The sequence below is a fragment of the Mycteria americana genome, chromosome Z (assembly GCF_035582795.1).
Source record: "Mycteria americana isolate JAX WOST 10 ecotype Jacksonville Zoo and Gardens chromosome Z, USCA_MyAme_1.0, whole genome shotgun sequence".
Lineage (NCBI taxonomy): Eukaryota > Metazoa > Chordata > Aves > Ciconiiformes > Ciconiidae > Mycteria > Mycteria americana.
The window spans coordinates 78,733,464-78,760,363 of NC_134396.1; the positions used below are offsets into that span (position 1 = coordinate 78,733,464).

General features: G+C 38.9%; 2 protein-coding genes across 6 annotated transcripts in view; one reads left to right on the plus strand and one right to left on the minus strand.

The window, feature by feature from the left end:
* SKIC3 (SKI3 subunit of superkiller complex) overlaps positions 1-209 on the minus strand; it is a 49,416-nt gene extending 49,207 nt beyond the window's left edge. For 2 of the 5 annotated variants that reach the window (XM_075488597.1, XM_075488595.1), the window contains exon 1: positions 73-209. The gene's annotated coding sequence lies outside the window, so the exon portion shown is untranslated. The remainder of the gene's footprint in view (positions 1-72) is intronic. The other 3 variants (XR_012773476.1, XM_075488594.1, XM_075488593.1) reach the window with 3 other exon arrangements.
* ARSK (arylsulfatase family member K) lies at positions 205-24,384 on the plus strand. Its single transcript, XM_075488598.1, has 8 exons — positions 205-544; positions 5,763-5,892; positions 7,970-8,129; positions 13,809-14,091; positions 17,278-17,449; positions 18,881-19,105; positions 22,120-22,344; positions 22,430-24,384. The coding sequence occupies exons 1-8, from the start codon at positions 401-403 to the stop codon at positions 22,702-22,704; spliced, it is 1,614 nt and encodes a 537-aa protein (XP_075344713.1). The 5' UTR covers positions 205-400; the 3' UTR covers positions 22,705-24,384.
* The last annotated feature ends 2,516 nt before the right edge of the window (positions 24,385-26,900 follow it).

Sequence of the window (26,900 nt, forward strand, 5' to 3'; positions counted from 1 at the left end):
GGGAGAAGACACGACGCGGGAAGACACGACGGGCCGGGCCGCCCTCCCTCGGCCCCCGCCGCCTCCCTTCACCTTCACCACCTGCCGCCGTCCCCTCCGCCGCCGCCGCCGCCCGCCGCCGCCCCGCGCATGCGCACCCCCCTCCCACGTCAGCGTAGCGACCCTGCCCGTCAGCCGCCATCTTGCTTCGGGTGGGAGATGTAGTTCCTGCCTCCCGCCGCCCTGGGGCACGCTGGGAGCTGTAGTCCGCGGTGCCGAGGGCTGCGGGGCTAGCTGCTGCGGCGGCGAGCCCTCTGCTGCGGCCGGGACCCGGCCGGGCGGCTTTGCCGGTGGCAGGATCGGCTTTCGGGGCTGCCGCTTCCCTCCTGTCCGGGAGGGCGGCGGTCACGGCGCCGGGGCGATGCGGGGCGGCGGGCCGCTGGGGCGGGCCGGGCTGGCGCTGCTCCTCATGGCCGCCGCGCCCTGGGCCGGGGCGAGACCGCGGCCCGCCGCCCCCGGGGGCCAGCCCCGGCCCAGCGTGGTGCTGGTGGCCTGCGACTCCTTGGTGAGTACACGGGGCGGGGTGGCAGCCGGGGGCGCGGGGCCGGGCCGCCGCCCGACTGAGGGAGGGCGGGAGGGCGGCGGGGCTTGCCTGGGCGGCGGCGTTTCGCCTGACTGGGACCTCCGAGGATGTGGCGGCGAGGACTTTCCGTGGCTTTGCCCGGCCTACAGCCACAGGCCTGCGAAAATAGGGCTGGTTTTTATTCTCCAGCACCTCCACTAGGTAACGCCTGTTACCTAGACCAAACTCGTCATTCTTCCCAGGAGTGCGCTACATGTTTTCATCAGGTGCATTGCAAAAATCAGAAACTTCTGCATAGGTGGTTCCCGCGGTCAGCTGTGGCACGCACAGCTTGTCACCACGACTTAGGGTGGATGGGGGCATGTCAGCAGGACTGTGGGGCAGGGCAGCCGTTAGTGGAACAGACCTGGTGTGTAAAATGAATGCTTTTCTTTTGGCTTGAAAAGCAAAAAGGAAAGGAGGGTCACTAAACCCTGTTATTCCTGCCGTTGTAAATCCTAAGAACGTTAGGTGTCCACAACAGATGAAATGGGGAGTTTCTGTAATCACAGATGAAATGACTGAGTTAAGCTGTTGAGCATCATATACTGACTTACTCAGACTTTTATTCGCTATAACAAATACTACAATAAACTTGTCAGATAAGTCTACAGCTAAAAGGAGAAAGGAACCAGTAGGTATGTTTTTATAAAATTCTAGTGGCTTTATTACAGTGATTTATTGATACATTTGTTTTAACCCCCAGACAGGTAGAAAGGATTTTTTTTTTCTTTCCGTTCACAAGTAGTAAGTATATTTCCTTGGTTACAGCTAAAGACAGCACATTTTTCACCCTTTTCTCACCATTCTTCTGTCTGCCCACTCAATATACTGGAAATGCTTTTATTAAGGTTTTACTTTGAGGAAAGGGAAAGCCTTAGTTTCTCTGCCTCATCTGAGCTCTCCTTTCTGTTAAATCAAACATAAGCTCCTTGGTATTACTTCCACGTCTCATCACTGTTGAGAAATCAACACTTGGCTTCCAGTCATCTCAGAATGCTATCCTTGACTGCACAGGTAAGAGCACTTGACTTCTCGCCCACTGCCTGTCATTCTTGGGATGAATTCTTCCTATGTGTTTGGTAAACGTGTATTATCCTTCTTCAAACCCTTTCTTAAAACATGTGTTTGCTATGATTTCAAAGATAAAGCAATAGCTCCTTATTTATTTACTTTCCTTCCTCTGACTGTATTCTCTGTTTATTTTTATTTTATTTTGAGACTATTATCTTTCTTAACATTACAAAGTAATGCATGGTTTTTGTGGATGACAATTTTTCTCCAAATTCTCAGCTTTTACTAAAACTATTATTTACCAATGAAATGCCAAGTTTATGGTAGTTTAGATTCTTGGAGTTCATCAATGGCCAGTTTGTCTCCAGATGCTAGCAGAAGCTGCAGACAAATTTTAGTAAGGCTTCTGTACGTTGTCCTGTAAACAGGAAGATTCTCATTACTATCTTACAGGGATTGGTGAGGTAACCCTTACAAAAATGAAAGACAAAACCCCAGCTCTTTGTGATGTTCTTTACAAAAGCAATTAAGAACAAGGTGCTGTTTCTGAAAAGTATCGTATTTGTGTAGTGCATACGAAGAACAATATGTTAAAGGAATCATTGTGTTGCATAAGTTTTTTATGAGATGGATTTGAAGGCAGAAATAAATTAACTATTTTGATTCCATCACTAGTAGAGAACAGGAAGAGTTGGGTACTGTTGAAACTAACAGTTTTTCTGGGGGGGAAAAAGCTCAAGTCCTGTAGGCTGTCAAAAGGTATGGGCTTTCATTTGAAAGTGTGCCTGCTTTTGTTGTGGGTGATGCTCTCTATGAAAGACTCACACCTGTTTTGTCAAGTGTGACAAAAATTTTCTTCTCAGTGATGCTGGACTGTGTTTGGCTCCAGAGCAGCGATGTCTTGGTTGAACAGCCAGCTTTCTGCTGTTGTGTCACATCAAGTGCTGTGCTTCTCACGGGGCTTCCTGGTGGAATGTGCTAGTAGGCAATTCAGCTCCTAAACAGCTACTTGAGGTTAACTGAGTGATGACAGGCTTTGCTTACAATGCCGCTCAAGTTCCTGGATGAAATGTGCTTGCTTGTATTACTCAGAATAATTGTATTGCCTCAGGTACTTTAAAACCCACAAGTCCTACACAGTTCTAGGAGAGCAGATTTCCAGAAATAGCTGTAGAGCTTTTACTTTCCCAGCCTGTTAAAGAAGCTTACTTGTTTCACTGAATAGACATGTTGCCTGTCTGTCCGATATCGAAAGAATGAACTCTTGACTTCAGCTGTTCAAACAAACAATATCTTTGTTGGAGAAACTTGTGAATATGTTGTTGACAGGATGACACATCAGTTGTGTACTTTCTAAAAAGCACTTTCAGCCTGAGTTCTTTTCAAGTTCATGTTGCAGATTACAACCTTATTTCCAGTTTGTCCTACTGAATGCTTGTTCTAGTTGCCCCTCATAGTAGTGTACAAAATTAGGTGATCAGTCTTTTATCATATTCTGATCTCCAGTAGCCCGGTTTACTGGGTAGCCGTGCACTGCAGCGTGCTGCTGGGATGCCACAGTTCACTCTCCTGGTGCCAAATGAAGTGATTCTCTCTACAATGCTGTGTTATCCAATAGCATTTTCTGCTAGGAAACAAATGGAGGGAATTGTTTTCTTTTGCATGCAGTCCCTGTATTGAACTCTAAAGAGTGAAGAAAATTACGTTAGTCTCTGACTGTGGACTTAGTATATGAGCAATGGCTGGGTGGCTAGTGAGGTAGTAAAGTGCTCATGCTGTAAGGTTAAAACATTTTAAAACAATGACAGAATAATTCTAACCTTAAAATATTCCAGTAATTTGTAAGAATTTTTTTCCTACTGTGGAGCAGAATTATGCTGTGCCTAACTCTGTTTTCTGGGTTCTTTCTGAAATGTTGCAAATTATGTGCAGTATTCTTTGTAAATTTTCACTTGGACAATTAGTGCCTACCACTGGGGAATTATGGGTAATGGAAGCAGTAGTACCACAGGCTGTAAATTCTTCAGATTTGCTCTCACTTATCTTTGGATTGGGTTTTGGTTTTTTTTTTTTTGGTCCTCTCACAAATTATTCCAGAAAATTAAACTAGTAAAACTAAAGTGAAAATTGAGAAACACATCTGCTAATGTGCAGAAAGAGCATAGTATGAAACTGATAGGAAGTCTTAGATTGTCTGATCTGTACTCTTAAATGCTGAAGACGGAAAGAAACTATTGTTCTTTCCATGTAAGCTTGCCTAATGTTTCATGTAGGAGACATTTTCTTAATTAAAAACTCTAGAGGCTAGCGGTTCCCAGAACCCATGATCCATCTACCTGTTTTGTTCTAAGCTAATAGCATTTTCTGTTATTCTTTGGAGTTTTCACTGTGACTCAGATGCCTGAGAAGCATTTGCACCTGTTTCAAAGGTACCATTATTTAAAGGTGAAATTTCACGGAAGGTAAGGCCTTGGTCCTGCATCCCTGGAGACTGTATGTGTTCTTTACATTTTGAAGTAGATGATCAAAGGTCTCCATCAGAAGCAGTCATGGAGTTTTTATTAGTTGAATATAACTACCTATTCAGTATTAAGAGAAAGTAACTCTCATGATTCACTGTTGGTCATATCTGCTGATTTGCATGATTATGATTCAGCAGGAGCAAAGTGGTTGTTCAGTTGAATATTTTCTGTTGAAGAGGTAATATCTCACTAAATAATTGTTTTCAAGATTTCTCACCTAACAAAAAAATAACAGTAAAAGCCACAGTGCAATTTTGTACTTAATGTCATGTAATGATGACTGTTAGCTTCAGCAGACACCAAGAACCATTGTGCCAAATGAGGCTTGCTCAATGTATGGCGTGGAAAGCATTTTTTGTAGGCTGCTGATGCTGGTAGGCTGTGTGTGGATACAAAGAAGTTAATGCAAGGTTACAAGCGATCACATACCAGCTGTTTTGCTGTGGTTTCTCGTATAGGAACTATTATCACTTACTAAGAGTAATTTAAAGTGACTTGGTAGGATGGTCTCCATTGCCCATATATGGATTAGAGGTAAGAATTTCCATGCTGGCATTTATTATGCAGAGGCTGATGTGGTAATTTGTGCATTGTCTTTGGAACAAATGAGCCAGTAGCTGGTGAATTTGTAACTGAAGTTTGATGAAGTCTCCTGGCCTTCTTGTCTGCCTGCTTACGTGCTGTTGCAAACTAAATGCTGTGCAAAACGCAACTTCTAAACTACCCATGCTTTAAGGTGTTTGCCCTTCTGTCACAAATCTAGAGGAGGGTTACTCAGATGCCTACATCTGAGTAATGTCTCTGATTGGGAGATCTATTAAAACTGTGCAGATACACCGTCAATAGTCTCTTCACCAAAGAGCTGACCAGTAAGGCTGGGGCTGAGTTGAGTTATCTTACTGAAACAGGGAAAGACATACAAGTGACAGGAAAAGCCAGTGCCTTGAAACAGGGCAGTCTACGTGAAACCTGGTTTCACATCATCATAATTTTGTACAGTAGGGGTACCGATTTAAAATTTTGGGTCTTTTTAAAGTTACTGGTTAAAGACTCTAGCTAAAGAAATAGGTAAAATGAAGGATCAATAAAGTATCAAAAGGGAACCATTGCAGGCAGCATTTCAGTGCGAGAAGAGCCTTCCTTCAGCTTGCTGATCACTTTTCCAGTCATAGTTTAAAAGTTCAGAGAGATGTGGTGTGGATAAACCTTTAAAAAGAGCAAAAGGGTGAGGGATCAGTTCTGGTTTCACAGAAATATGTACCAGTGCACACATCTGCATGAGGATTCAGACTGACTCCTTTTCATCTTTCACCATACCTATCCCTGTTGAATGCGTCATGGTAGGACCCTACTCCTGAAAAAAATGGAGCTTAGAATATGTATAGTGATAGAAGGGAAGTAATTTTACTATGAAGAAGTCCAGTTATCTTTTACTTATGAAAAAGTATAATGTAATCCATTTCATATTGATCTAATTAAAGCTTCTCAACACTTTATTTTCCATACCTGAGTAGAATTGGCAACATTTGAGAAATACAAGTTCAAGGTAACAAATCTATGAACTAATGCAGCCAGTAGTTTGGATTAATGCTGTTTATGTACTGTTTTTCTCTGTTTGATTGCAGGATGGACGCTTGACATTTTATCCAGGAAATCAAACTGTGGATTTGCCTTTCATAAATTTTATGAAAAGATACGGCACTGTCTTTCTCAATGCCTATACCAATTCTCCAATTTGTTGTCCTTCCCGCGCAGGTAGGACCAAGCAAAACATTGGATAAATACTTGCACATGTCAATTGAAATATGTGGTAATAATGGGAAATTTCAAAGGATTTAATTTTTGAGGATTTGGTTTTTTTTTCAGTAAGACCTGATTTTTTTAGTTTGTATCTGAATTTATACAGTATTCTCATGTTTGTTCTGTTTCTCTTTTCTGTTTCTTGTGTTTTTTCCTTTCTTTTTTTTTTTTCCTCCTTTTTCCAGTTATGTGTGAGCTCCCAAATCTTTTTGTAAACTCCACTGAAGCTTCAGTATTTTTTAAAAATCTTCAGGATTTGTAGATAAATCATCAGTTTGTCTGCTGCAGTGCTGAAACTGCATTCAGAACTACTCTTCCTTCCCAACACAAAGTTAACAAATCTCTTTCCTGTTCTCAGGAAAAAGTATTAAATAACAGCTGAATAAATTGGTGGCTGTTAGCACTGCCTTCCAATGACATTTATTCCAAACATTGGTAAATACATAGTGTATCCTTCAATAGCTTTAATTGAATACTTCAGTATTTTTCTTTACTTGCTGCAATCATTGTCCTGTATTCAGTTTCATACTTGCAGAATTTACTGGGAAGTTAGAAGGAAGCTATATTCTTGAATCAAAGGTTACATCTTAAAACATTTCTAGCCCTTTCCATTGTTGCAGAGACCGTCCAGAGGTGATGTAAATGAAATTTCATCTATAACTGAAAGGGAGATCCCCCTTTCTCTCAAGTATACATTGGAAGAAGCAACCTGTCCTGACTGCAGCAGGCACAGGCTGTCAAATTTAGTGTTTAGTATTCCATTCATTGATAACCTAGTCCCCTTTTCTGTTTCTCAAGGTCACATTTTAAGTGAGTGAGATTACATGAACGTGCCATCAGTCTTGTTTTCTTTATCTTGATTTTTGAGTCTTTCAGCCAGTTTGTGTTGCTGAGAACAATAACCTTGTGTTAGGTTATTTAATTTTAAGAAGTTTTGTGAAAATAGCAGCTAGTGCTCCCAGTGAGGAAGAGGCTGCATGATGAATTCAGCAATTTGTCAATTCCTTTTTGGCATTTCAGGTGGTCCATCAACGTCATCATGACCACTGGTCAGTCATCACAAGTATAGCTCTGAACCAGTGTGACATCTCTTGTTTAGCCAGTAGCTTGGAGACCGGCAAGGAACTGAGGGTACATCTATTGTGGAGGTGTCAGGGATGATACTAGAAGAGATGGTGGGAAGGAGGATTTTGGAGTGGAGAAAGTAGCAGTATTGCCATGGTATGGGATGGCAATTGCCATTGCCATGGTTGACACACTGTTTGTGCTTACAGGATATTTGCATTGCTTAGAGAACAGCTTAGTTTTGTTTTGGGACTCCCTTTGACTCTAAATTAGTATTGGGAAGAGTGAACGATTCTCGACAAGCTGCAAAGAAACACAGGAATTCACTAATAAAAACTTTTGTTATAGTTCCTTTGCAACTCTTGCCTTGGTTTCATTTCTTCTTGGCCTCTTCTTTAATAATCTTACTTCGTTTCTACAGCTGGTAGTGAAGTAGATTACCTAAAAAGGATAAAACTGGGGGCATATAGTATATATAAAAATAATATACTCTAATTCCCTCCACAAGCATACTTAAGTTTAAAGTCACATTAAAATCTAACTGAAGTAAGGGAAGAGAATGCTGTGGAACACATGTAAATACATGACTGTTTCATCAGTATCTGTAATACTATGGCATTTTCTTTCTGCAGTCAATAAGAATATTTCCTGATCTACAGAAAACCTTGATTTAATGATTGCATAGAGCCTGGAAAGATGGGACCTTCTTCTGCGATTCTGGGGATTATTTTAGTAAATGTTGTTATTCATATTGATGATGAAAATAAGATTTGGAAGAGTAATACCTTGTATTCCCTGCTCTATTGGATCACAATGTAGACTCTTTACCTCTAAAATAATAATAAGATTGATCCTTTCTCAAGTATAGTCAACTTACATTTAGATAGGAGGTACCACTTACTCATCAAAAACCATCTCTCTCCTCCCCCCCCCCCCCCCCCCCCCCCCCCCCGCTTCCTTCCCCCAGCTATGTGGAGTGGTCTTTTCACTCATTTAACAGAATCTTGGAATAACTTCAAAGGTCTAGATCCAGGTTATGTAACATGGATGGATCTCATGGAGAAGCATGGCTACCACACACAGAAGTACGGGAAATTGGACTATACTTCTGGACATCATTCATTAAGGTAATGAGGAGTGGAATGGACAGGAGTGAATAAATCATGTAATGGTCTGGCAAGTGGTTTCTGTCTCTGATTGAAATGGTAGTAGCTTTAATTTAAAAGAAATTTAGTTAGGAATCCAGCAGGGGTCTGTCCTGCAACTTTATGCAGAAGCAAGCATATCCCATGCAGGTGCACTTTGGCTTTTACCTGTGGCTGGAAGGTGAATATCAAGACTCTGGTTTTGCCCAACGTGAATGAAGGTTCTTTTTGATCATTGGTATTGCTCCCTAAGTGAAATTCATAAACCATTTTTGCCTTGCCTTGGGACTTCCTGGCTTGATTATACTAGTAGTGTAGGACAAAGAAACATATTTGATAATACCTGAATATTAAATCTACCATCACAAAACATGGTGTTTTGTTTTGGTTTTTTTAAGGCTATATGTTTTCACAGACTTGTGCTGTACTTCCTATGCTGTAAACATTTCTTTAAAAAAAAAAGTGTGACTAGAATTACAGCAATTTATGAGAAATACTTAAACATGTAGAGACTAACTGCATTATGTTCAAAAAATAACAAGCATAATGTGTCTGGACAGTTGGGACAAAATATGGTGTCTTTCTTCTGTGTAACTTTTATGAAGATGCACTATCTCCCTGATTAATGATGATGTCCATTGTTGAAATAATAATAAAGAGTAGCTTTTTCTTTTATATTAAACAGGTTAGAGTTACTTCCCTCACTAAAATGAGCAATCGGAAGTTGAAAGGTCACATTAGTAGTTAATCGTATGTTGCACGTACACACTGCTTTTTATCTACAAAATACTTTATAAATAGCATCTACTTTGGAATCTGGCCAAAGTAGTAATTTCCTCTCCAGTTTAAGACTGTCAAAAGAGGAAAAAAAAGCTTTTTTCCCTTTTTCCATATACCGGTTCTACACTGGAAATAAAAGATTATTCAAATACAGACGTACAGCAAAAACTTCATGTTTACTTACTTTACCAGACAGTGTACATATTCGTGTACTACTGATGCTTCTCTCTTGTCTCTGTCTGCAGCTCTTCTTAGTAACTTAACATCTAACTGAACAGATAGGTGTTCAATCGGTAGTCTTTTGGTTTGAATTTTTTTTCTGAAGTCTGCATTACTCTGCATTATTCTTAAAACTTTTTTGTTTTTTTCCAGGAAGAAACAATTACTGGTACGATGTACTTAAAAAGTCATCTTCTGTAGTATTATTCTGATTCTTTGTGCTTGCATATATGAATGTTGGGAAAATTTCCTCTCTGGCAAGAAATAACTGAACATTAAGATGAACGCTTACAGATGTTTGTATTATTGTAGTGTAGAGAGGGTTTGTTGTGACTGCCTCAGGCATTCATGCTTTTCAAAAGAGCGTGGTCTTAACAGTATACTGTAAAGTGCCAGTAACAGACCATTCTTTGAGAAAGCAAAGGGTCAGATTTTGTTCTATGTAATGAAGCAAGACAGAAATGATTCTTTGGGTACATCATTCTTAAGCATTTCTAGAATAGATTTTCAGTAAATTAAAATTACTCTGAAAAATGAAAATTATCTGCAGTATTATACAGACCCTTACACTTTTCTTCTGGATCACTTTTGCGCAGAGAAAATTCTGTGTTGTCCAAATAGTATATAGTATGCACTCACCCTGCCCTTCACTGAGATAGAAGAAATGTTTTATAACATTGAAATCTTTTTATCTCTAATCTAAAGTCACTCCAGGTTTAAAGAAGAGCAGCTCTAAGTAATTCCAGAAGTTCCTGGCTGTTCATATGATAACTGGAACACAAAGGTGGCACTGAAAAAAAGGTTGGTTGCATATAAATGTCTGGATTCCAGAAGTCTTGCTTGCATTTGCCTGAGCTGAAGACCATAGGTGAATTCTGGCTTCAGTACAAAGGCCTTCACATGGGGAGTGCAAAGCTGAACAAACAGATAGTCCTTAGTTCTCAAATAAAATTTATCGTGTAGGAATTAATGCAAAGAGAACCTTAATGTGAAACTATATAGAAGAGGAACATAATTTTTACGTTGCTTGACTTTCTAAGTTGGTAAACTCTGCCAACACACAATCTCATACCCACAAACATACTCACAAACACTAAGATTTGTGTTCAAGTAGTCTGAACAGGCATGTGATAGGGCATGTGATAGGGCAAGGGATGTCATCTGATGAGGTCTCTCCTATTTTTCTTGGCTATTGATTGGCAATGATGAAATGGCATTTTGCATAGGTATCTTACAGTCTTTAGGAGTGAAAACTTGCTATGATGTGATACTTCGCCTTGAAATAGTGCTTACTTCAGTCTTCAGGAACAAAAAGGCAAATAGCCTTTTTGTTTCGTTATTGTGGCTATCTTATTGTATTCCGGTTTTCTGTTGGAATAACAGGAGGAGGAGGAGTGGCACACAGAGCACACAATGACCTGGTTGCCATCCTGCTATCAGGATGCTGCTGACAAGTGTATGGGCCATCTTAACACCGATGGCCTCTTCTTCAGTACTGACCTGTTTTGCTGATGTCATTGATGTTCTTGGCTATCGATGCACGCTATTGCTTTAACCTTGCTGTCATACTTGTTTTGTTTGGTACTCTCACATTTGAATAGTTCTATTGATACCATTATAAATGTTTTTGTTGCAAGTCTCCACAGATGAGAAATAAATTAAGACAATTCAGGGTTTTGCAAAACTGTAGCAGCACCAGTATTAGTGGAGTTACAATCATGTGCTCTGATTTTTCTAATTCTGCCATGTATAGATGCATCTACTTTAGTGTTAGGGTTCGAGTCTCACAAGCAGAAATTATGATGTAACCATATAATCACATCATGTTTGCATAGCTTGCGGTCCCATGAAGCTGAATTCTTAGGCACTTCAAAGGTAACAGAAAAATAATATAAAGTCTATGGTGTTGCAGTTTTTAATTATCTTTTGTCCCAGGCCTTTATCCTACATTTTTCCCTGGTGCAAACTTTTGATACATTTTTTCTAACTTTCCCTTCAGTGAGAGTTTGAGAGCTGTACTTAACAGGATCAAGCCCTTACTGTTACTTGAGTAAGTGTGCGTAGGGGTTCAGAATAAATGAAAATAAACACATGGTTAGTCAGCCTTTCTATACCTACACAAGAGGAATTTGAAAATGACAGTTTACACAGTTTTTAGTTCAAAAAAGGAAAACTGCAAATACAATGCCTCAGTAAGAGAAAAATGTACATCTCATTCCTAGCATGGCATCTGTGTAGACATTTAAAAACCCTAAGTAGCTAATTAAGTAATCTATAAATAGTGTAGAAGATTTATAACAAAGGTTCCTCTTCATTGTGGAGATAATTAAAATGTCCTACTGTTTTAATTTCTTGTTAAAAAGGAGTCTAGCGAAGGGATATAGAACAGTTCAGCTAGCGCAAGATTCAGTGGGCAGTATTATCTCTTTAGAAACTTTTTGTAAGCATGTACATTGTTTAATGAAACAACATAACCACCACTGTTCCCTGATCCCATATTGACCTAATAAAACAAGAATTGTTAACTTTTCTGCTGCAACATTGAAGTTGTGTGACATAAATTGATTCTGCTTTGTCCTAGCCTGTTGCAAATAGTACACTGCTAACATAAATCATCTCTGTAACTATGGAAGTTTACATATCTCAAAAATACAAATACATAGTGAAATATACTAAGTATCCATTTGAATATGACTTATGCATAAGATAATTATTCATAGCTGTGAATTAATGAGATTTGAGGAAGAGAGCTTCTAGGAAGTGCATGCAAAGAAATGCATACTAACAGAGAGAAAGAGCTGGATCTTCAGCCTCTGGACTGTTAAATATGTGAAGCCTCTGCTTCCTGTCAAAAAGGCTCCATGTGTCCTTTTGCATGTTGGTGGCCGTCTTACGTTAAAATTTAAAATAGATATAGTTACTGACTGTCATGTAATTACTTTCACTTGTGTTAATAGTGATGGTAGTTCATTAAGCTTTTATCTTCAATGTTGCATTGTTGTATTCCCATCCCTTATTTATCGGCTTTTTTCCATTGTATGTTTATTACATCTCTGGAGTACTATCCACTAGCAAATGATCCCCCTTCGTTCCCATTGAAAGTGTTCAAATTGGACTTAATTTCTGAAGCTTTTAAATAATTATCTATGAAGTCCTTGGTCTTTCCTTTTAAATTCAAGATTTGAATCTTGTATTAGCTCGTTTTTCAACTTTGCACCTGGCTTTTTGAAGGTTCTGATTTTGGCATATCTTTTTCTCCTGTTCTGCCTGAGGATTAGTTTTCCTCTTGGATGTGTCAAAACATCTCCTTTGTTGCTCCAGAATGTGGAAAGGGTCTGAAGTGGGATTTTGGGGTGGGGGTGGGGGTTGAGTTTTGGGGGTTTTGTTTTTGTTGTTTTAACTTGGTCCTAACCTCAGTCTGATCGGATAGTCAGACTGGCCTGTGGCCTACATAATATTTTTTTCTGTATAAGTCAGTATTATGACATTAGATGCAATTTAACACACCCACACACCCACCTACACACCCCTTTACCATCATTTCATTTCAATGTTGATGAAACATGTTTTCTCTATAGGCCATCTAGCTACCTTAATTTGTTCCAAGTAATTTGTTTAAGCCTGTTTACCTTAAAAGCATGAGCCTAAGCAAGGAGTTAAAACAATAAAAACATGTTACAAATAATTCTGAATAGTTTTTCTGGAGGTTAAAAGTGCACTGATAAAATTCCTATGGGGACAAAACTGGTTAGATGTTCTTTAAATAATAATAATGCTGTGTTTTGATGAAAGTACATGATCAAACCTTGAGCAGTTTCATATTTTCTTTTATAATTTCTTTGGTCATATTGAAATTGCCATGAACAAAATGAAAATTAGTCAAGGTCTTAAATAGGCTGTTTCCTCCCAATCCTTGTTTATGGCAGTTGTGTCATTCACTCTGGCAAAGAAACAAGGACATCTGCAGCTCAGATTTCTCAGTGTTTTAGAGAGGCAACAATTGTCATGATATTAGAAAATCTGTTCCAAAAATATTTTATCATTAAAGTGTCATCTTTTTTCCCCCTTCTTGCTTTCTCTACACACTTCTCCTCTGTTATTCCCTTTTCTTGATAGCATGTATCAACTGTATCAAAAGCAATTGTACAAGGTAGATCACTCTTACAGATTTTTGTTATAAGTGATAGTGTTTAAAAATGTTGTAATAGTACAATCCAAAACCAGAACATTGCTTCTAAAGGCAGCCTCTCCAGGCAAATTATTTCCCACAGGACTTTTTCAAATAACAAAAGTCTAAGGCCCTCTTTACCAAATAAATTGTATCTGAATCCATGCTGGAATGGGGACCAGGGTCAACAAGATGGAGATATTATTTCTAAATATTATTTTGTAGATGTGAGAAGAACCATTCTGACATGAAGCTATAATAAATAAGAAAGGAGATTGAGAACCAGAAAAAAAAGGCTAAAGCTTTGAGTCTAATATAGATGCACAATAGCTATTGATCAATTGAATAACTATTATCCTTTATGTAGAAATTACAAATAGATTGCAGCTACAAGTATAGGGGAAGTTCTTCAGGAATTCTTAACTCTTTTGACTTGGAGGAAAAGCGAAGAAAACATTTTCCACTGACTATGTATCTTGCGTATATATTTTCAGTAACCGTGTGGAAGCCTGGACTAGGGATGTTGACTTCCTGCTCCGGCAAGAAGGGAGACCCATGGTGAATCTTACTGGTGATAGGAAGCATGTGAGAGTGATGGAAGCAGACTGGCGGAATACTGATAAAGCAGTAAATTGGATAAAGGAGGAAGCTGTTAACCTTACTCAACCGTTTGTTCTTTACTTGGGACTAAATTTACCACACCCATATCCATCGCCCTATGCGGGAGAAAATTTTGGATCCTCTACATTTTTAACATCTCCCTATTGGCTTGAAAAGGTATGCAAAGATCAAATTTAAATTTATTTATAACTGTACTTATTATGAACAGTATTTTATTTCTCACGTGATTTTTCAAGTTAGACCCAGTTTTGATATTTCCATACACGGTAAGACAGTATTTGGATGAGATGTTAGATTTCTGATTTAAGGCTAAGCAAATAGAAGTGAAGCATTTCTCTCTGTTGTAGGAAAGTGTTCGTTAGCAGTTGTCACTGAATCAATAAAGAAATTCAGAGTTCAATGGCTAGAAACACATTAAATGGAGAATGAAATTGTTGCTATACTTAGCTGTAATTTTTTTTCCAGTAATGGTCTGAAGTTCATTGTTTATAACATTCCCTATTGTGCTTGTGATGCTCTATGTAATCATTCTGTCTGAGTTTTATAGTGAGAGATTGACTTTTCCTACAATATAACCTAGAACATGAAGTAGTAAGACACAGCAGAAAGTCTCTCTTTTCTGTTAACTTCTTTCTGTGCTACTGTAGCTTTTTCATGTTTTTAGAGTGCAGAAAAGTCCCATTATGTCCATATGTGGAAAGCTAACAGATAGCACTCCATTCCAAAGAAGAAGTAAATATTTTTTCTCTGTCTTGTGTGGTCTCCAGGTGCCATTATCTGTCATAAAAACATAAATGGGTTACAATAGCTCTCACTGCATAAAGGCATTAAGATTCTCTGCAGCTGAAGAACTGAGAATTAGTTTTGAAAAGACTTTATGCTTACTTCAAAAAAAACCCATACGCAATTTATATAACTCATTTGGCCTTTTCTACTGGTGAACTGCAAAATCTCTTTAGGTGCAACAAAAATAAAAAGACTTAGAAAAAACGATATACAAATGAAGGTTGAGAGATGTGAATTTCTTTGTAATAGCAAGGGTTGTGGGTTCTTTTCTTCTAGGAATGGTGAGAAGTTTGTGGGGAGAGGAAGAGTGTGGGGGAAAAGCCTTCATCTGCAAAAAGCAAGATCTAGCTTGAATATTAAGGAAGACTTTCTAGGTGCTAATTGCTAGGTTAGACATGTCTTGGGAAGTGGGGGTACCTTTTTTCAAGTCACAGACAGAGTTATAACATCCCTGACAAATTTTTGTCACCCTTAATCCAGTTAGAGTATTTAAACTCCGTAGTTTGCTGAGGTCCTTTCCACCACTACATATACATACTCAGTTATGTGAACCACATATTACTATTTCTTGACCATTGGCTGATTCCTCTGGAATGTATCTGTGTTTTGGCCATGGAAGAAGCAGTCTTTGAAAACGACAGAGATCAGTCTCATGAAGAAGTTTGAGTGCATAGATTAAGACCTTGAATTAAATTATATGTTTACTGGGGAGCTAATACAGAACAGAGTATCAACACAGTATGTTTATGAAACCCTGTGTTGCTAAGCAGATGGTCCCCTGTATTTTGCACAAGCTGGCACTTTTTCAGGACATGTGGCTTCTTTGCTAGCTGTGAATTACAACAGAGAGACAAAGGGATTATGACTTTGTGAATCCTTAAAACCAGGCTGTAGTCCTGTGGAAAAGGGTTCAGTCTTCTGACGAATCGTGCAGGGAGGGGGACACTTTTTGCTCCCATTCTATCTTAAGCAACTAGTAAATACAATTTGAGGAGTCTAAAATGTAACTTTATGTAGCCAAGGACCTTCAGCAGTAGGAAGATGACTGAAGCAGTTTGCTATTATTTTATCTTCCATGATTTCTTCTTGCAGCCTATTTTCTATAGGGTCTAAGGAAACTTCAGTTTTGGTATGTCTGTTTGACTATTACAAAGCTGGGTTTTATCCCTGTGGGTACTTTAACTCTTGCTGTTTCACCAACTGTTTAGATGACTTAATGCATCTGCTAGATAACTCAAGTGAGAATATTGACTTTTGTGGGAGGTGGAACTTTGTGGATATTGGAACACATAGCTGAAACAGCACTGGTGGTCAAAGACATACCTGTGCTCGAGAGACAGACACAATGCTAGCAGCTCCCCAGACAGCTCTTAGTTGTCCATGCCACACCTTGGGGCAAAACCAAATTGGGTTCAGCAGGGATTGATACTTAAATTGCTACACAAATAAACAGGGATGTAATTCTTCTAGGGACAGCTTTGGTCTGATTGCTTTTGTGCTGCATAGAGCCCCTTGGACAGTAAGCGTCTCAGTTATTTTGGCAGGGACCAGTGGTGCCCATGTTTGGGGCCAGCCCAGGAGTGGAGCTGTGGCTGCAGCCCTGGGAACATGCTACACAGGCACTGGAGTTGCTGTGGCATAATCTAGGCCTCAGCTCTGTTAGAGGAGATTTTCAGAGGTACATGAGAGCAACAGGTATGGTTTTATTTAATAAGCTTCAGTTTTCCATACCGAGATTATATCTTCTCCACTTTATGGTAATTTGTGCTTTAAGTCTACAATATAGAAGTAATTAACTGTTAAATGCAGCACTTCCTTAAGGGAATGCTTACAAGTGTGACTGCCTAAGCTAAATCTATATGTCAAACTTTGAGGCTCTAAAGCTGGTACTGCAACGCACACTAAGTGTGGGCATGCCAGTTTGGATATACAAATGCAGCATTATTTGTAACTGGCTCTTACTTTTTAGTTGCAAACTGATCTTACACTTCTTTCTAACTAAATGGATGGACATCTGTAGAAACCAATAGAAAAGTATTAGAAAATTGGACTAATGTAGTGAATTCATTTTATCAAGATGTCAAGACTTGTCATCCACTGTCCTGGAGACATTACCAAACTCAGTAAATTTCTGTGTTGTTCTGTAGGCTCACATAGCACCCGATCTTTTTGATACATATGGTTTATTGTTATCCTATAGTTAATGAGACACTACCCCAATACTTCTGTACTTACTCTAGAGTACAGTTCTAGAAGATTGTTCTGCGGTATCTCTCTTAAAAAAAATATATCAGCTGGTAAAGCACATAGTTCTGGCTCCTAGCCTTAGTTTCTAGCTGATTTTTATAGCTCTCATTTAAAATGACTTGATACCTGTGGAAGCAGAGGGGAAGTATGGAGGAGGTAGCAGCACCATGTAACAGATAAGCAGCTGGTGTTCCTGGACCACAAATTGGGAACTGTGAATTTATGCTAAAAAATTTTAAATTAAATCTGTTTTTTAAAAAATTGTTTAATTCAGTTGCTAAAGTAATGTTAATTTCCTCTTATTTTTAGGTAACTTATGAAGCTATTAAAATACCCAAGTGGTCTTCTCTTTCAGAGATGCATCCAGTAGACTATTACTCATCTTACACTAAGAATTGCACAGGAGAGTTTACGAAGCAAGAAGTGAGAAATATTAGAGCATTTTATTATGCTATGTGTGCAGAGACAGATGCCATGCTGGGTAGGTAATGTTTCATTATACAGTGGGTTTTCTTGTTCTGATTTTTTTTTAAGAAAATGCTGATAGGGCTGGTCTTCTGGGGAAAAGAAAAAAAAACAAACACACAATTCAGATCTAGGAGTAAGTCACATGGATGTTGCTTAATCAGTCTATATGATAAATAACTGGATAGCTTTTAAGGCCATTGCAAGGTGAATTCGGAGCACTCTGAAAAGTAATCGCAACCACCAGTCGGAGACCCTGTAAAAGCCTAGTAACTGCAGCAAAACGTTGCTTGACCCATGTACAAGAGGAACTAAATACTCTTTGATGAAGTGCTAACTGAAATAATTGAAACAATTGTGAAAGCGACAGACCGGCAAAGCAAAGCTGGAAAGAAAGATAAATTTTAGGGCATAGCAGTTTCCTTGGAGATTGATTTCAAATGCATGGACTGGATGACAGCTATTACACACTGACTAAACAGTAAGGTTACCTTTGAAGTCTCCCTTGGCAGAATATTATTGAAAGTTAAGAAGAAGAAAAAAAAAAACCCCAACTAATTAGGTATTCAGAATTCTTCCTAGTTTGCAGTAAGGTCTACATACCTAAAAATTAATGCAAATTGGTCTTCATTTACAGTATTTTATTTAAGTTGAAAAGTGACCATGAAAGAACAAGAATTTCCTTGCGTTTTAATATGAAATTCATGAATAAATAAGCAATGCTAAAAGCTTTTTAGCAATGTTAGAATGATAAGGTAGTTTAAAAGACATAGAATTACTCTTCCACATTTCATGAAAGGAAAGAGATCAACGAGTGCCTGACAGTTTTAGGGCATGAAGGCATTGCAAAGTATCTGCACTGGGGTTTAATTTGGGAACGCATTTTAAGTTTTTAACTAGTCTGTTTCACCAAGAATCATGTGTAAGTGCTTTGCTTCATTACTGACTTCATTGATCTCGGCTCTGTCTTGGTTGCACAAATGTATGTGCAAGGGGCTCCTGTGGGGATATAGGCACAGGGAGGAGAGACTCACACTGATTATGTGTAAGGTGGGTACTGTCAAGAGTCCTTCACCCTAAACGTAGTGTCAGGGCTTCTGCTGACCTATTTTACTGCTGTTGAAATAACTATTATTAGTTACGCTAGAAATTAAACAAAAGTGACGATAGCAAAAATGCAGCTTGTCCTGTGGTGCATCCTTGCCTTTTGAAATTTTTATGGTTGTTGTTCAGTGCCCTCCACGCTTCATTAGGAGCCAGACCCTGCAACTCATTGCTGACTGTATGTTATTCTGGGCTGAACGCTTTGGGCTCTGCCTTCTGTGGCAGAGAGGAGTTTCCAACCCTCTGTCTAGGATTCCTCGGGGTTTGCATGCTCCTTTGCAGGTACGGAAGTTGGAAGGAATATTTTGAAGGTATCCTTTTCAGTATCTTTTTCTTGTTGCAGGTGAGATTATTTCAGCTCTGAGAGATACTGGGCTGCTTAAAAAAACAATAGTTATATTCACTGCAGATCATGGAGAACTCGCTATGGAACACCGGCAGTTCTATAAAATGAGCATGTATGAAGGAAGTTCCCATGTTCCTCTGTTAGTTATGGGGCCAGGCATAAAAGAACAGCAGCAAGTACCAAATGTGGTATCTCTTGTGGATATATATCCTACTATGCTTGGTGAGTTAAGTCATTTCGAATGAAAATTTTTTTTCCTAGTTACTATTATTCTTATTATGCATTTGTATTATAGTCAGAATTATGTCTCCACTTTGTGAGGCAATGTAGTAACACAACAGGAGATAACAATTATCATACATACGGACTTAATATAAAATGCAAAAAATGGACGTAAAAATTAAATAAAGGAGCTGATGATGTTCCTTATTACTGTTACTGTCATCAACACAATTACAGTGAATGATTATATATAGGATTGTTTATCACCTTTTTTTAATAGCAAATAATCAGATGCGTTTTACATATGAATAATCCTTGCTAGCCTTCATACCTAACTGTTTACTTTTAGAAATTACAGTGTAAATGCATACAGAGATGAGATTAAACCTGAAAGGATGGCAGCTTCTTCAGCTTATCAAAGGAATGTCCTTTATGAAGGGTCAGGGGAAGAAACGTGATAAGGACTTTGTATAGGAAATATACAATTGATCTGGGCAAGCATAGTAAGATATGATAATGGATATCCATTCTTACCTTCTTGGATATGGAAATACTCATTATGGGGCAGAAAATCAAATAAAAAGGACTGACATCAAATTACTTACACACAGATGGAAGTTACTTTTAAGAGTGAATTTTTGAACAGTTACCTGTGATAAAGCATGCAAGAGATGAATCTCATTGGAACTAAACATTAGGTGAAGTTGCTGTTCTAGGCTTTATCTGGGATCTTTTAGGCTATAGATCAGAAAAATGTTCTTTTCAAGGCAGTCTGCAAAGCTCACTCTTTAAGAAGTGTTACGTGTACACTGCAATTGCCTGAGAGAATGTGGGGCAGTAGATAAAACTGTACTTCTATCAGTAAAAGCCAGTGAAAAATCCTTTTCTGTATTGTTTTAAGTTGATTTTCTAAAAACAGAACAAAAGATATTTATCTGCCTGTCTCTTCTCAAAACTTTTGAACCAGTTATCCAGTTGAAAATAGGATATAACCCGAGTTGCTTTCTCTTCCAAATTCTGATATCAAATCTTTTGTATATATAAAAAGTAATCTGTATTAGATATGGTTCTTAATATAAGTTATGGTATCATATGTAAAGAGTTAAAAATCTGGGTTTTTTTCTTCTTTGTGCCTTTTTCCCCAAATAACATAACTGGTCAAGTGGTTTAACATCCTTCCTTCTTCTTTTCCTCCTTTTTTATCTTCTGAGAACTTTGTGTTTATAAGCCTTTCCTTCTGTTCTGGCAGTTTCCCTTCCCTGTAATCTGAATGTCAAAAAAGGCACATATGTGAAGATGAATGTGAAAACATGAAGAATCATCTCTGTGATCTATTATCTCTTCAGGCTGCATGCCACTGCTGACTAGTGAGGAAACAGATTTCAACTCTTTTTTTTTTTTTTTTTTGGTGATAAATGTAATCCCTTTGCTTTCTGTTGCCTCAGGGCAATAACCTCTCTTAAGACACCATCCAAATGCTTTGCTCAATACTTCCTCCTTTACTGACTTTGAGATTAGGCCCATCCTATAGTAAGTATGGTACAGATGTTTTGATTCCAGCAGAATCCATGTGATACGGATAATTCAGCCAGGAGTGCAAGAGCTCTACCATTTTTTAACAGGATGTACATAAGCTTTCCTCCAGACAGCACTGGCTTTGTTAGTCTGGATGGAAGCACCTTTGGATCTCTGTTGGAAAAGCAGGAGCTGCTGAAGGTGCCAGCCTGGAGCACTCTTTGCTTGTGGAGAATGCAGTTACTGCAATTAATAGCATTACTGGTTTAGGTTGACAGAAGAGGAAGGCCTATATCCCCTTTTCATTTGTTCAAATGTAGTATGTGTTTGTTCAAGTTTTTAGCCCACACACTGGAAGCTACTGGGTTTACGTGTTACAGGTCTTCCTAGTGCTTAGTCAAATGCTGGCCTTTTTATGTACTAGAGGAAGAACTACAGATTCATGGCAGGTATATATGCTGTAGAAACAGGAGGAAACAGAATATACATGCTGATGAAGGAAAAAGTCACCTATGGGCAATCTGTATGCACTGAGTATCACCACTCGGTGTAGAACGGAAGATGAAATACTACCACAGTGCTCTGTGAAATGGAAAGTGTTGAATTTTGAACGACTGTATGCTATATTCAGTAGGGTGATTAAAAATAGCAGCAGTCATACCCTGTTTTTAGGAACCACCAAAGTTGAGGTAACACCCTTGGAATTATCAGCTATGTTTTTCAGAATGTCTCTGAGAGATCTTTGCAGCCTCTTGGTATTGACCTGATCTTTGGGACCTAGAGACGCTTGTGATGTAAGTTGATGCTGAGGAGCTTATTCAAGTTACAGCATCCTCTAGGGGCCATCTAGTAGGCTATAGAGTCATCCGGTGTTTTCTGTATGTGCACTGTATTGATACCACCTCTGGAACCATCTTTATCTCCATCCCTACCAGAGAAGCAAGTGGTGCTGTTCCTCAGTTTCCCCACCAGTTATAGGTGATAACCATAATGGCCACCTTCTGTGAAGTGTTTTGTAATTCACTGATGAAGAATGCTAGATAGGAGCTTAGCACCGTTATTATCGAAGAAATGAATGGGTAGACCATGTTGGATATGGTCTTTTAGAGTCCTTTCATGCCATGACAATCTCTTTCTCCTGCCCGATGTGGTCAGAGCAGAAGGGAAGGGTATAAAACCATGATTAAAAAAATAAAAACGCACCACCCATCACTGGAGGCTATTGCGATCGGTTTTAACAAACATCTGTTGAAGATTGACTTAGACATAGCTGATGCTGCTTCTGATGAAGATGGTGGGCAGCTGACCTTGGAAAGTTCCTTAAGGTTTTTTTTATTATTTGTGTATTTGGGGGTTCCTGTGTTCTACAAGGACAATAATTAGGAATGCATGTTTTATTACTGAAGTGGAATTTATGTTCAGATGCCTGTAGCATTACATTAGGCTTTTTTAATCATGGTAAATGCAGTAGCGTTTTGACTTTGTGTATCTTTGCCTAGATATAGCAAGAATTCCTGTCCCACAGAACCTCAGTGGATATTCTCTTATACCGCTGCTACGTGGAAAGGCTGAAAACGAAGTGTCACCCAGAGGGCCTCGACCCTCCTGGGTGTTGAGTGAGTTCCACGGATGCAATGTGAATTCTTCCATGTACATGCTTCGAACTGGCAAATGGAAATATATCGCATACTCAGATGGCCATTCAGTACTTCCGCAACTGTTTGGTATGTTACAACTTGTATGTCCTGACTGACTCATTAGTTTACTTAAATGCAAATTTGCTCTTAACTGACTTTTTGTTTGTTCCAGACCTTACTGCTGATCCAGACGAGCTAACAAACGTTGCCATAAAATTGCCAGTAATTGTACATTCCTTGGACAAAATACTCCGCTCTATAGTAAACTATCCAAAGGTTTCTTCTTCTGTTCAGGAGTATAACAAAAGACAGTTTATCAGCTGGAAACAAAGTTTGGGTCTGAATTACTCAAATGTTATCGCCAACCTTAGGTGGCATCAAGACTGGCTAAAGGAACGAAAAAAATATGAGAATGCAATTGACAGGTGGCTTAGTCTAAGTAAATAAAAACAACCTAGATTAATAAGACCGAGGATATGAAAACATTCTGCATTTGTAATGTTATGCTGTATATCAACTGTTAGAATTATTGTCTTGCATAAGCTATTGAAAGCAAAGATGCCTGAACAATTACTGCTTTGTGTTAGAAAGCCAAAAGCATTTTATATAGCTAGCCAGAACAACAAATCTAGATTTTTACATGTTATAATTCTGTAACACTTGAGTATACATAGGAAGGATAGTACCGAAGTACTAATTGCGTGTGTAGAATATTTATCTGGTTGCAAAAATGCAGAGTATTAAGCATTAGAACTCAAGAGAAATTTCCATTTCTAAGGACAGACTAAAGCAAGGATTATAAAATTTAGTGTAGTGGGATACCAATTACAGTGGAATATGCTGGAGCCAACTTTCCATCAAGACAGATTTTACGTCCACAGTGAATACACATTCATCCACCTTGGAGAAGCTGTAGCAGTTAAAATATAATCAAAAAGTTAACAACTAGTGTTGGTCGGAACATAGATGCAGTTTATTCAAGTCCTTACAATGTCAGCATTCCTGTTCTATATATGATAGACTCTCCATCTTTTCAAGATCTGCCTTCCAGTCTCTTCCTTTTCGATCTGATATTTATCACTCCTTGCTGTTTAAGATTTTGTAATATGCATAGGCTACTAACTGAACGTGTGTGCAAGTGAAGAGGAATCTGGTCTCTGGTCACTGTCAGGAATTAAAAAAAAACAAACAAAACCCCTCTGACCAAACTTGTGAGTAGAGCAGTTGTCTGAAAAGTGATAGTGTGACTTGCATACCATAAGATGAAAACTGCTTGAATAAATCTCCATTATGCAGTTAGATTCTGTGGGTAAATGTTTTACTGTGCATCAGTGAGTGGAGAACTGGAACCTGCCGTGTTCACAGAGGAGACGCAATTGAAGCTTGCAGAAAAAGTTAACATAAAAACACTACTTTACATTTTTCCAGGGAAGTGATAAAAAAGCAAAGCAGTTTTGGAAGAAAGTAAGATTTAGCTAGTAACTCTTCTGCTTAAGGAAAAACGTAATTGTAGCAGCACTTAGGTTTGCTCATTCTTGATCACAGTTGTTGCTGCTATAGTAACAATTCAGGATGACATTTATACTTCATACCTAAATGCTTTCTGACATCTGTAATGAAATACTCAGCATTAACAGTAAGCTAGTAAAAATAAACATGGAAAATACATGTCTTTTCTGATGGCTAAGCATGCTGCATGCATTTCAGAAACTAATTACCACACTAGAATTAGGTACATATTTATGAATATTTTAGCTGTTTTATATTTTTATGTTGCTAGAACATTAAGGCTAACCTTGTACTACTTACTGCTACGGTAGCATTTTTTTTCTTTTTTTTTTTTTTTTTGGTAGGCAAGGAAGAAATTAATAGTTAAAACAAACCCTCAAACACTGTAGCACATGTCATTATAATTCTTGCTAAAATGAGTTCAGGTAGTGATGAAATAATTTCAACAAAAAACATGTCTCAGCAGTGTAATGTAAAATGGCTGCATAAGAAGAGAAAATAAATATATCCATATGAAGGCTCATTTAGCAGGGAAAAGGATAAATAAATTGATCATTATCCAGAGGTCTGGATGGAATGCGGTACATTGTACAGAATGTAGCAAAATAAAATTATAGTGAACCGCATGTGTTTTGTGTGTGTGCTTTTTTTAATGACTAAATGTTTAAAGAAATTACTAGAAAATGTTTGAAGAAATTACTAGGGGAAAATTGTGTTTTGTCGGTTCTGTGGCCAGCGCTTTGTTTAAAGACACGAGCTTTTAAGATGTACTTCTTCATAAGCGTTAGGCTTACAGAAGCGTCATTTGTGATACTCTGTGAATTGGGAAAACAAACTTCTTGCCGCAATTCCTTGCAGCAACTTCTTGTATCGCAGACGGTCCAAAGAAGCCCAGTGCACGGGGCCATGTTTCCAGATAATGCAGGAAACCCCAGGCACGTGCCAGGTCGCAGAGCGAAGCGATAACGTCAGGAGGTAGGGATGCTCCCTCGCAAGGTGGTTCTGTGGCGCGTGAGCCCACCAGTAGCAGACTGTGATCGGCTCTGAAGTCGGTGTGTCTAGTCTAGTACTTCTTTTTGTATCTGGTCTTCTTAAGATGCTTATTCAAAAAGAAAATATTGACTTGTTTGTTAAAAGCAAAACTTTGACTTTTGCCAGTTATTTATTACTTGTGTGTGAGTGAACCTTTGTTCTGAAGAGTTAGAAAGAGAGAAGGCATTAGGGGATGCCTTCCTGCCTCCATTTGCAGTCTACCTGTGTTGGTACAGAACTGAGCTAACCTAAGTCCAAAACAGATGCATTTATCAATGTGCTCATCTTCAGTTACTCTTAGTTATGCTAATGCATCTGCATTATTGTAACACAAATCAAATGAGGTTTGCAACATGCAAGGTTGGCTAGCTAACAAAGGAAAAAAATCTGGGTTTCGACCACACTGAATGAGTTTCGTGGTATTAACGCTGAAGAGACGTTGGGGAGTGAAAGGGAGAAGGAAGGCTGGAAGGCCAGCAGGTTCAAGCGTGTTTACTGGATGTAGTCAGGCCAACACAGCCTCACGAGATTAACCTGAGTCTACCAAGGGCATTGGCCTGAGCAGCTTCTGAACCTGTCTTTTATCGTTCACAAAGGAGGAGAGGTACCACTGTCCTGACGAACAAAAATGGGAATTATTTTTGTAAATACAAGGTGCTAGTGGTTACTGGAGAGGTAAGAGACAGCCACTGTGAACTTGTCAACAAGTCACATGAAAATAATCATCTCCTGCCTTTGTCAGGGTAAGTCGGTAAGGAAAAAATCAGTGGGGAAATCCAGACTCTGAATGCACGTGGGCAAGGGCCTATCTGATCATATTTTAAGCAAGCTATGGAAATAGAGTCTAGATAAAATTACTGTGAGGTAGGTTCACAACTGGCTAAAATCGAACTCGGTAGTAGATACCAAAAATTAAACAGTGGGAAGGCTGATCAGATAAGGTCTGCAAGAATTTGATGTAGTACCGTTTGGTACTTTTTTAATAAGTGACTTGAATGTAGGAGTAGGCACTTTTTTCTTCTCAAACATGAGAAAATGCACCCTGGGAGAGCATCAGCACTTCTGAGGATAGGCTAAAATTCAAAGTAGTCTTGATTGGCAGGAAAAATGATCAGGTAAAATTCATCATGGATTAGTTAAAGGTCAAAATAAGTGGGAAAGGGAAAAATATTAAAATGGTGAACAACAAACTGTCTAGGCTGCAGTTCTGCAGGAAAAAAAAGCCCCCCACACCTGGAGATTTTAGAGGACCAGGAGCAGAGTATGAATCAACAGCAGGATGTGGTGACGAAGGAAACAAGTGACGTTCTGGGGTGATTTAAAGGAGTGTTATATGTAAGACACGAGGCAATTATTTTATTATTCTTAACACTAGTGAATCCTCAGGGTATTGTCTCCGCTTTGTGGCTTTTGTGTTTTAAGAAGGACGTAAACAGACGAGAGGATTCGGAGGAGAATAATAGAAATACAGGACTGGTGAATCGTATTAGGTTTGTTTCAGCCATCAGAGAAACACTGCAAAGTCCTCAACTACAACCAAGGCTCATGTCAGAGCACGGCAAATGCTGCCACTGAGAGCAGAGAAAGAAATGTCAGTTTTTCAGGCAGGGCTGTTCTGATGAGCTATTTGGGGGAAAAAGAACGATAACATTAAACAGCCCGACTAGAGAAGCTATCTAAACTCTGTCACTGGAATTTATTAAAAATAAGTTGAAAATATTTGTCAAGAATGGCCAAGGTACGTGTGGTCCTGCAGTAGATCAGGGAGCCAGACGAAGCGCCCCCGGGACGCTCTTCACAGCCCCTTTCTGCGTGCTGGGTGGGGATTTAGGCTTCACCACTATTTGTTTCTTACTGAACAAAGTTCAGTCCCATTTACACAGCACAGTTTCGGCTTTACCTGCCTTTATAATAACCTTTTATCAGCAGCAGTAATTATGAGTAGACATGAATTATTGTAATGAGGTTCTGTTCAAACATCACGAGGTCACTGTTTTCAGAGTGATGTTGTCTTCTAAGAAAAGTCACCCTGAGCCTAACTTCCTCAGAGGAAGCTTGTTGAGATCGAGATGCTACAGCTACCTGTCAGACAGCATCTGGTA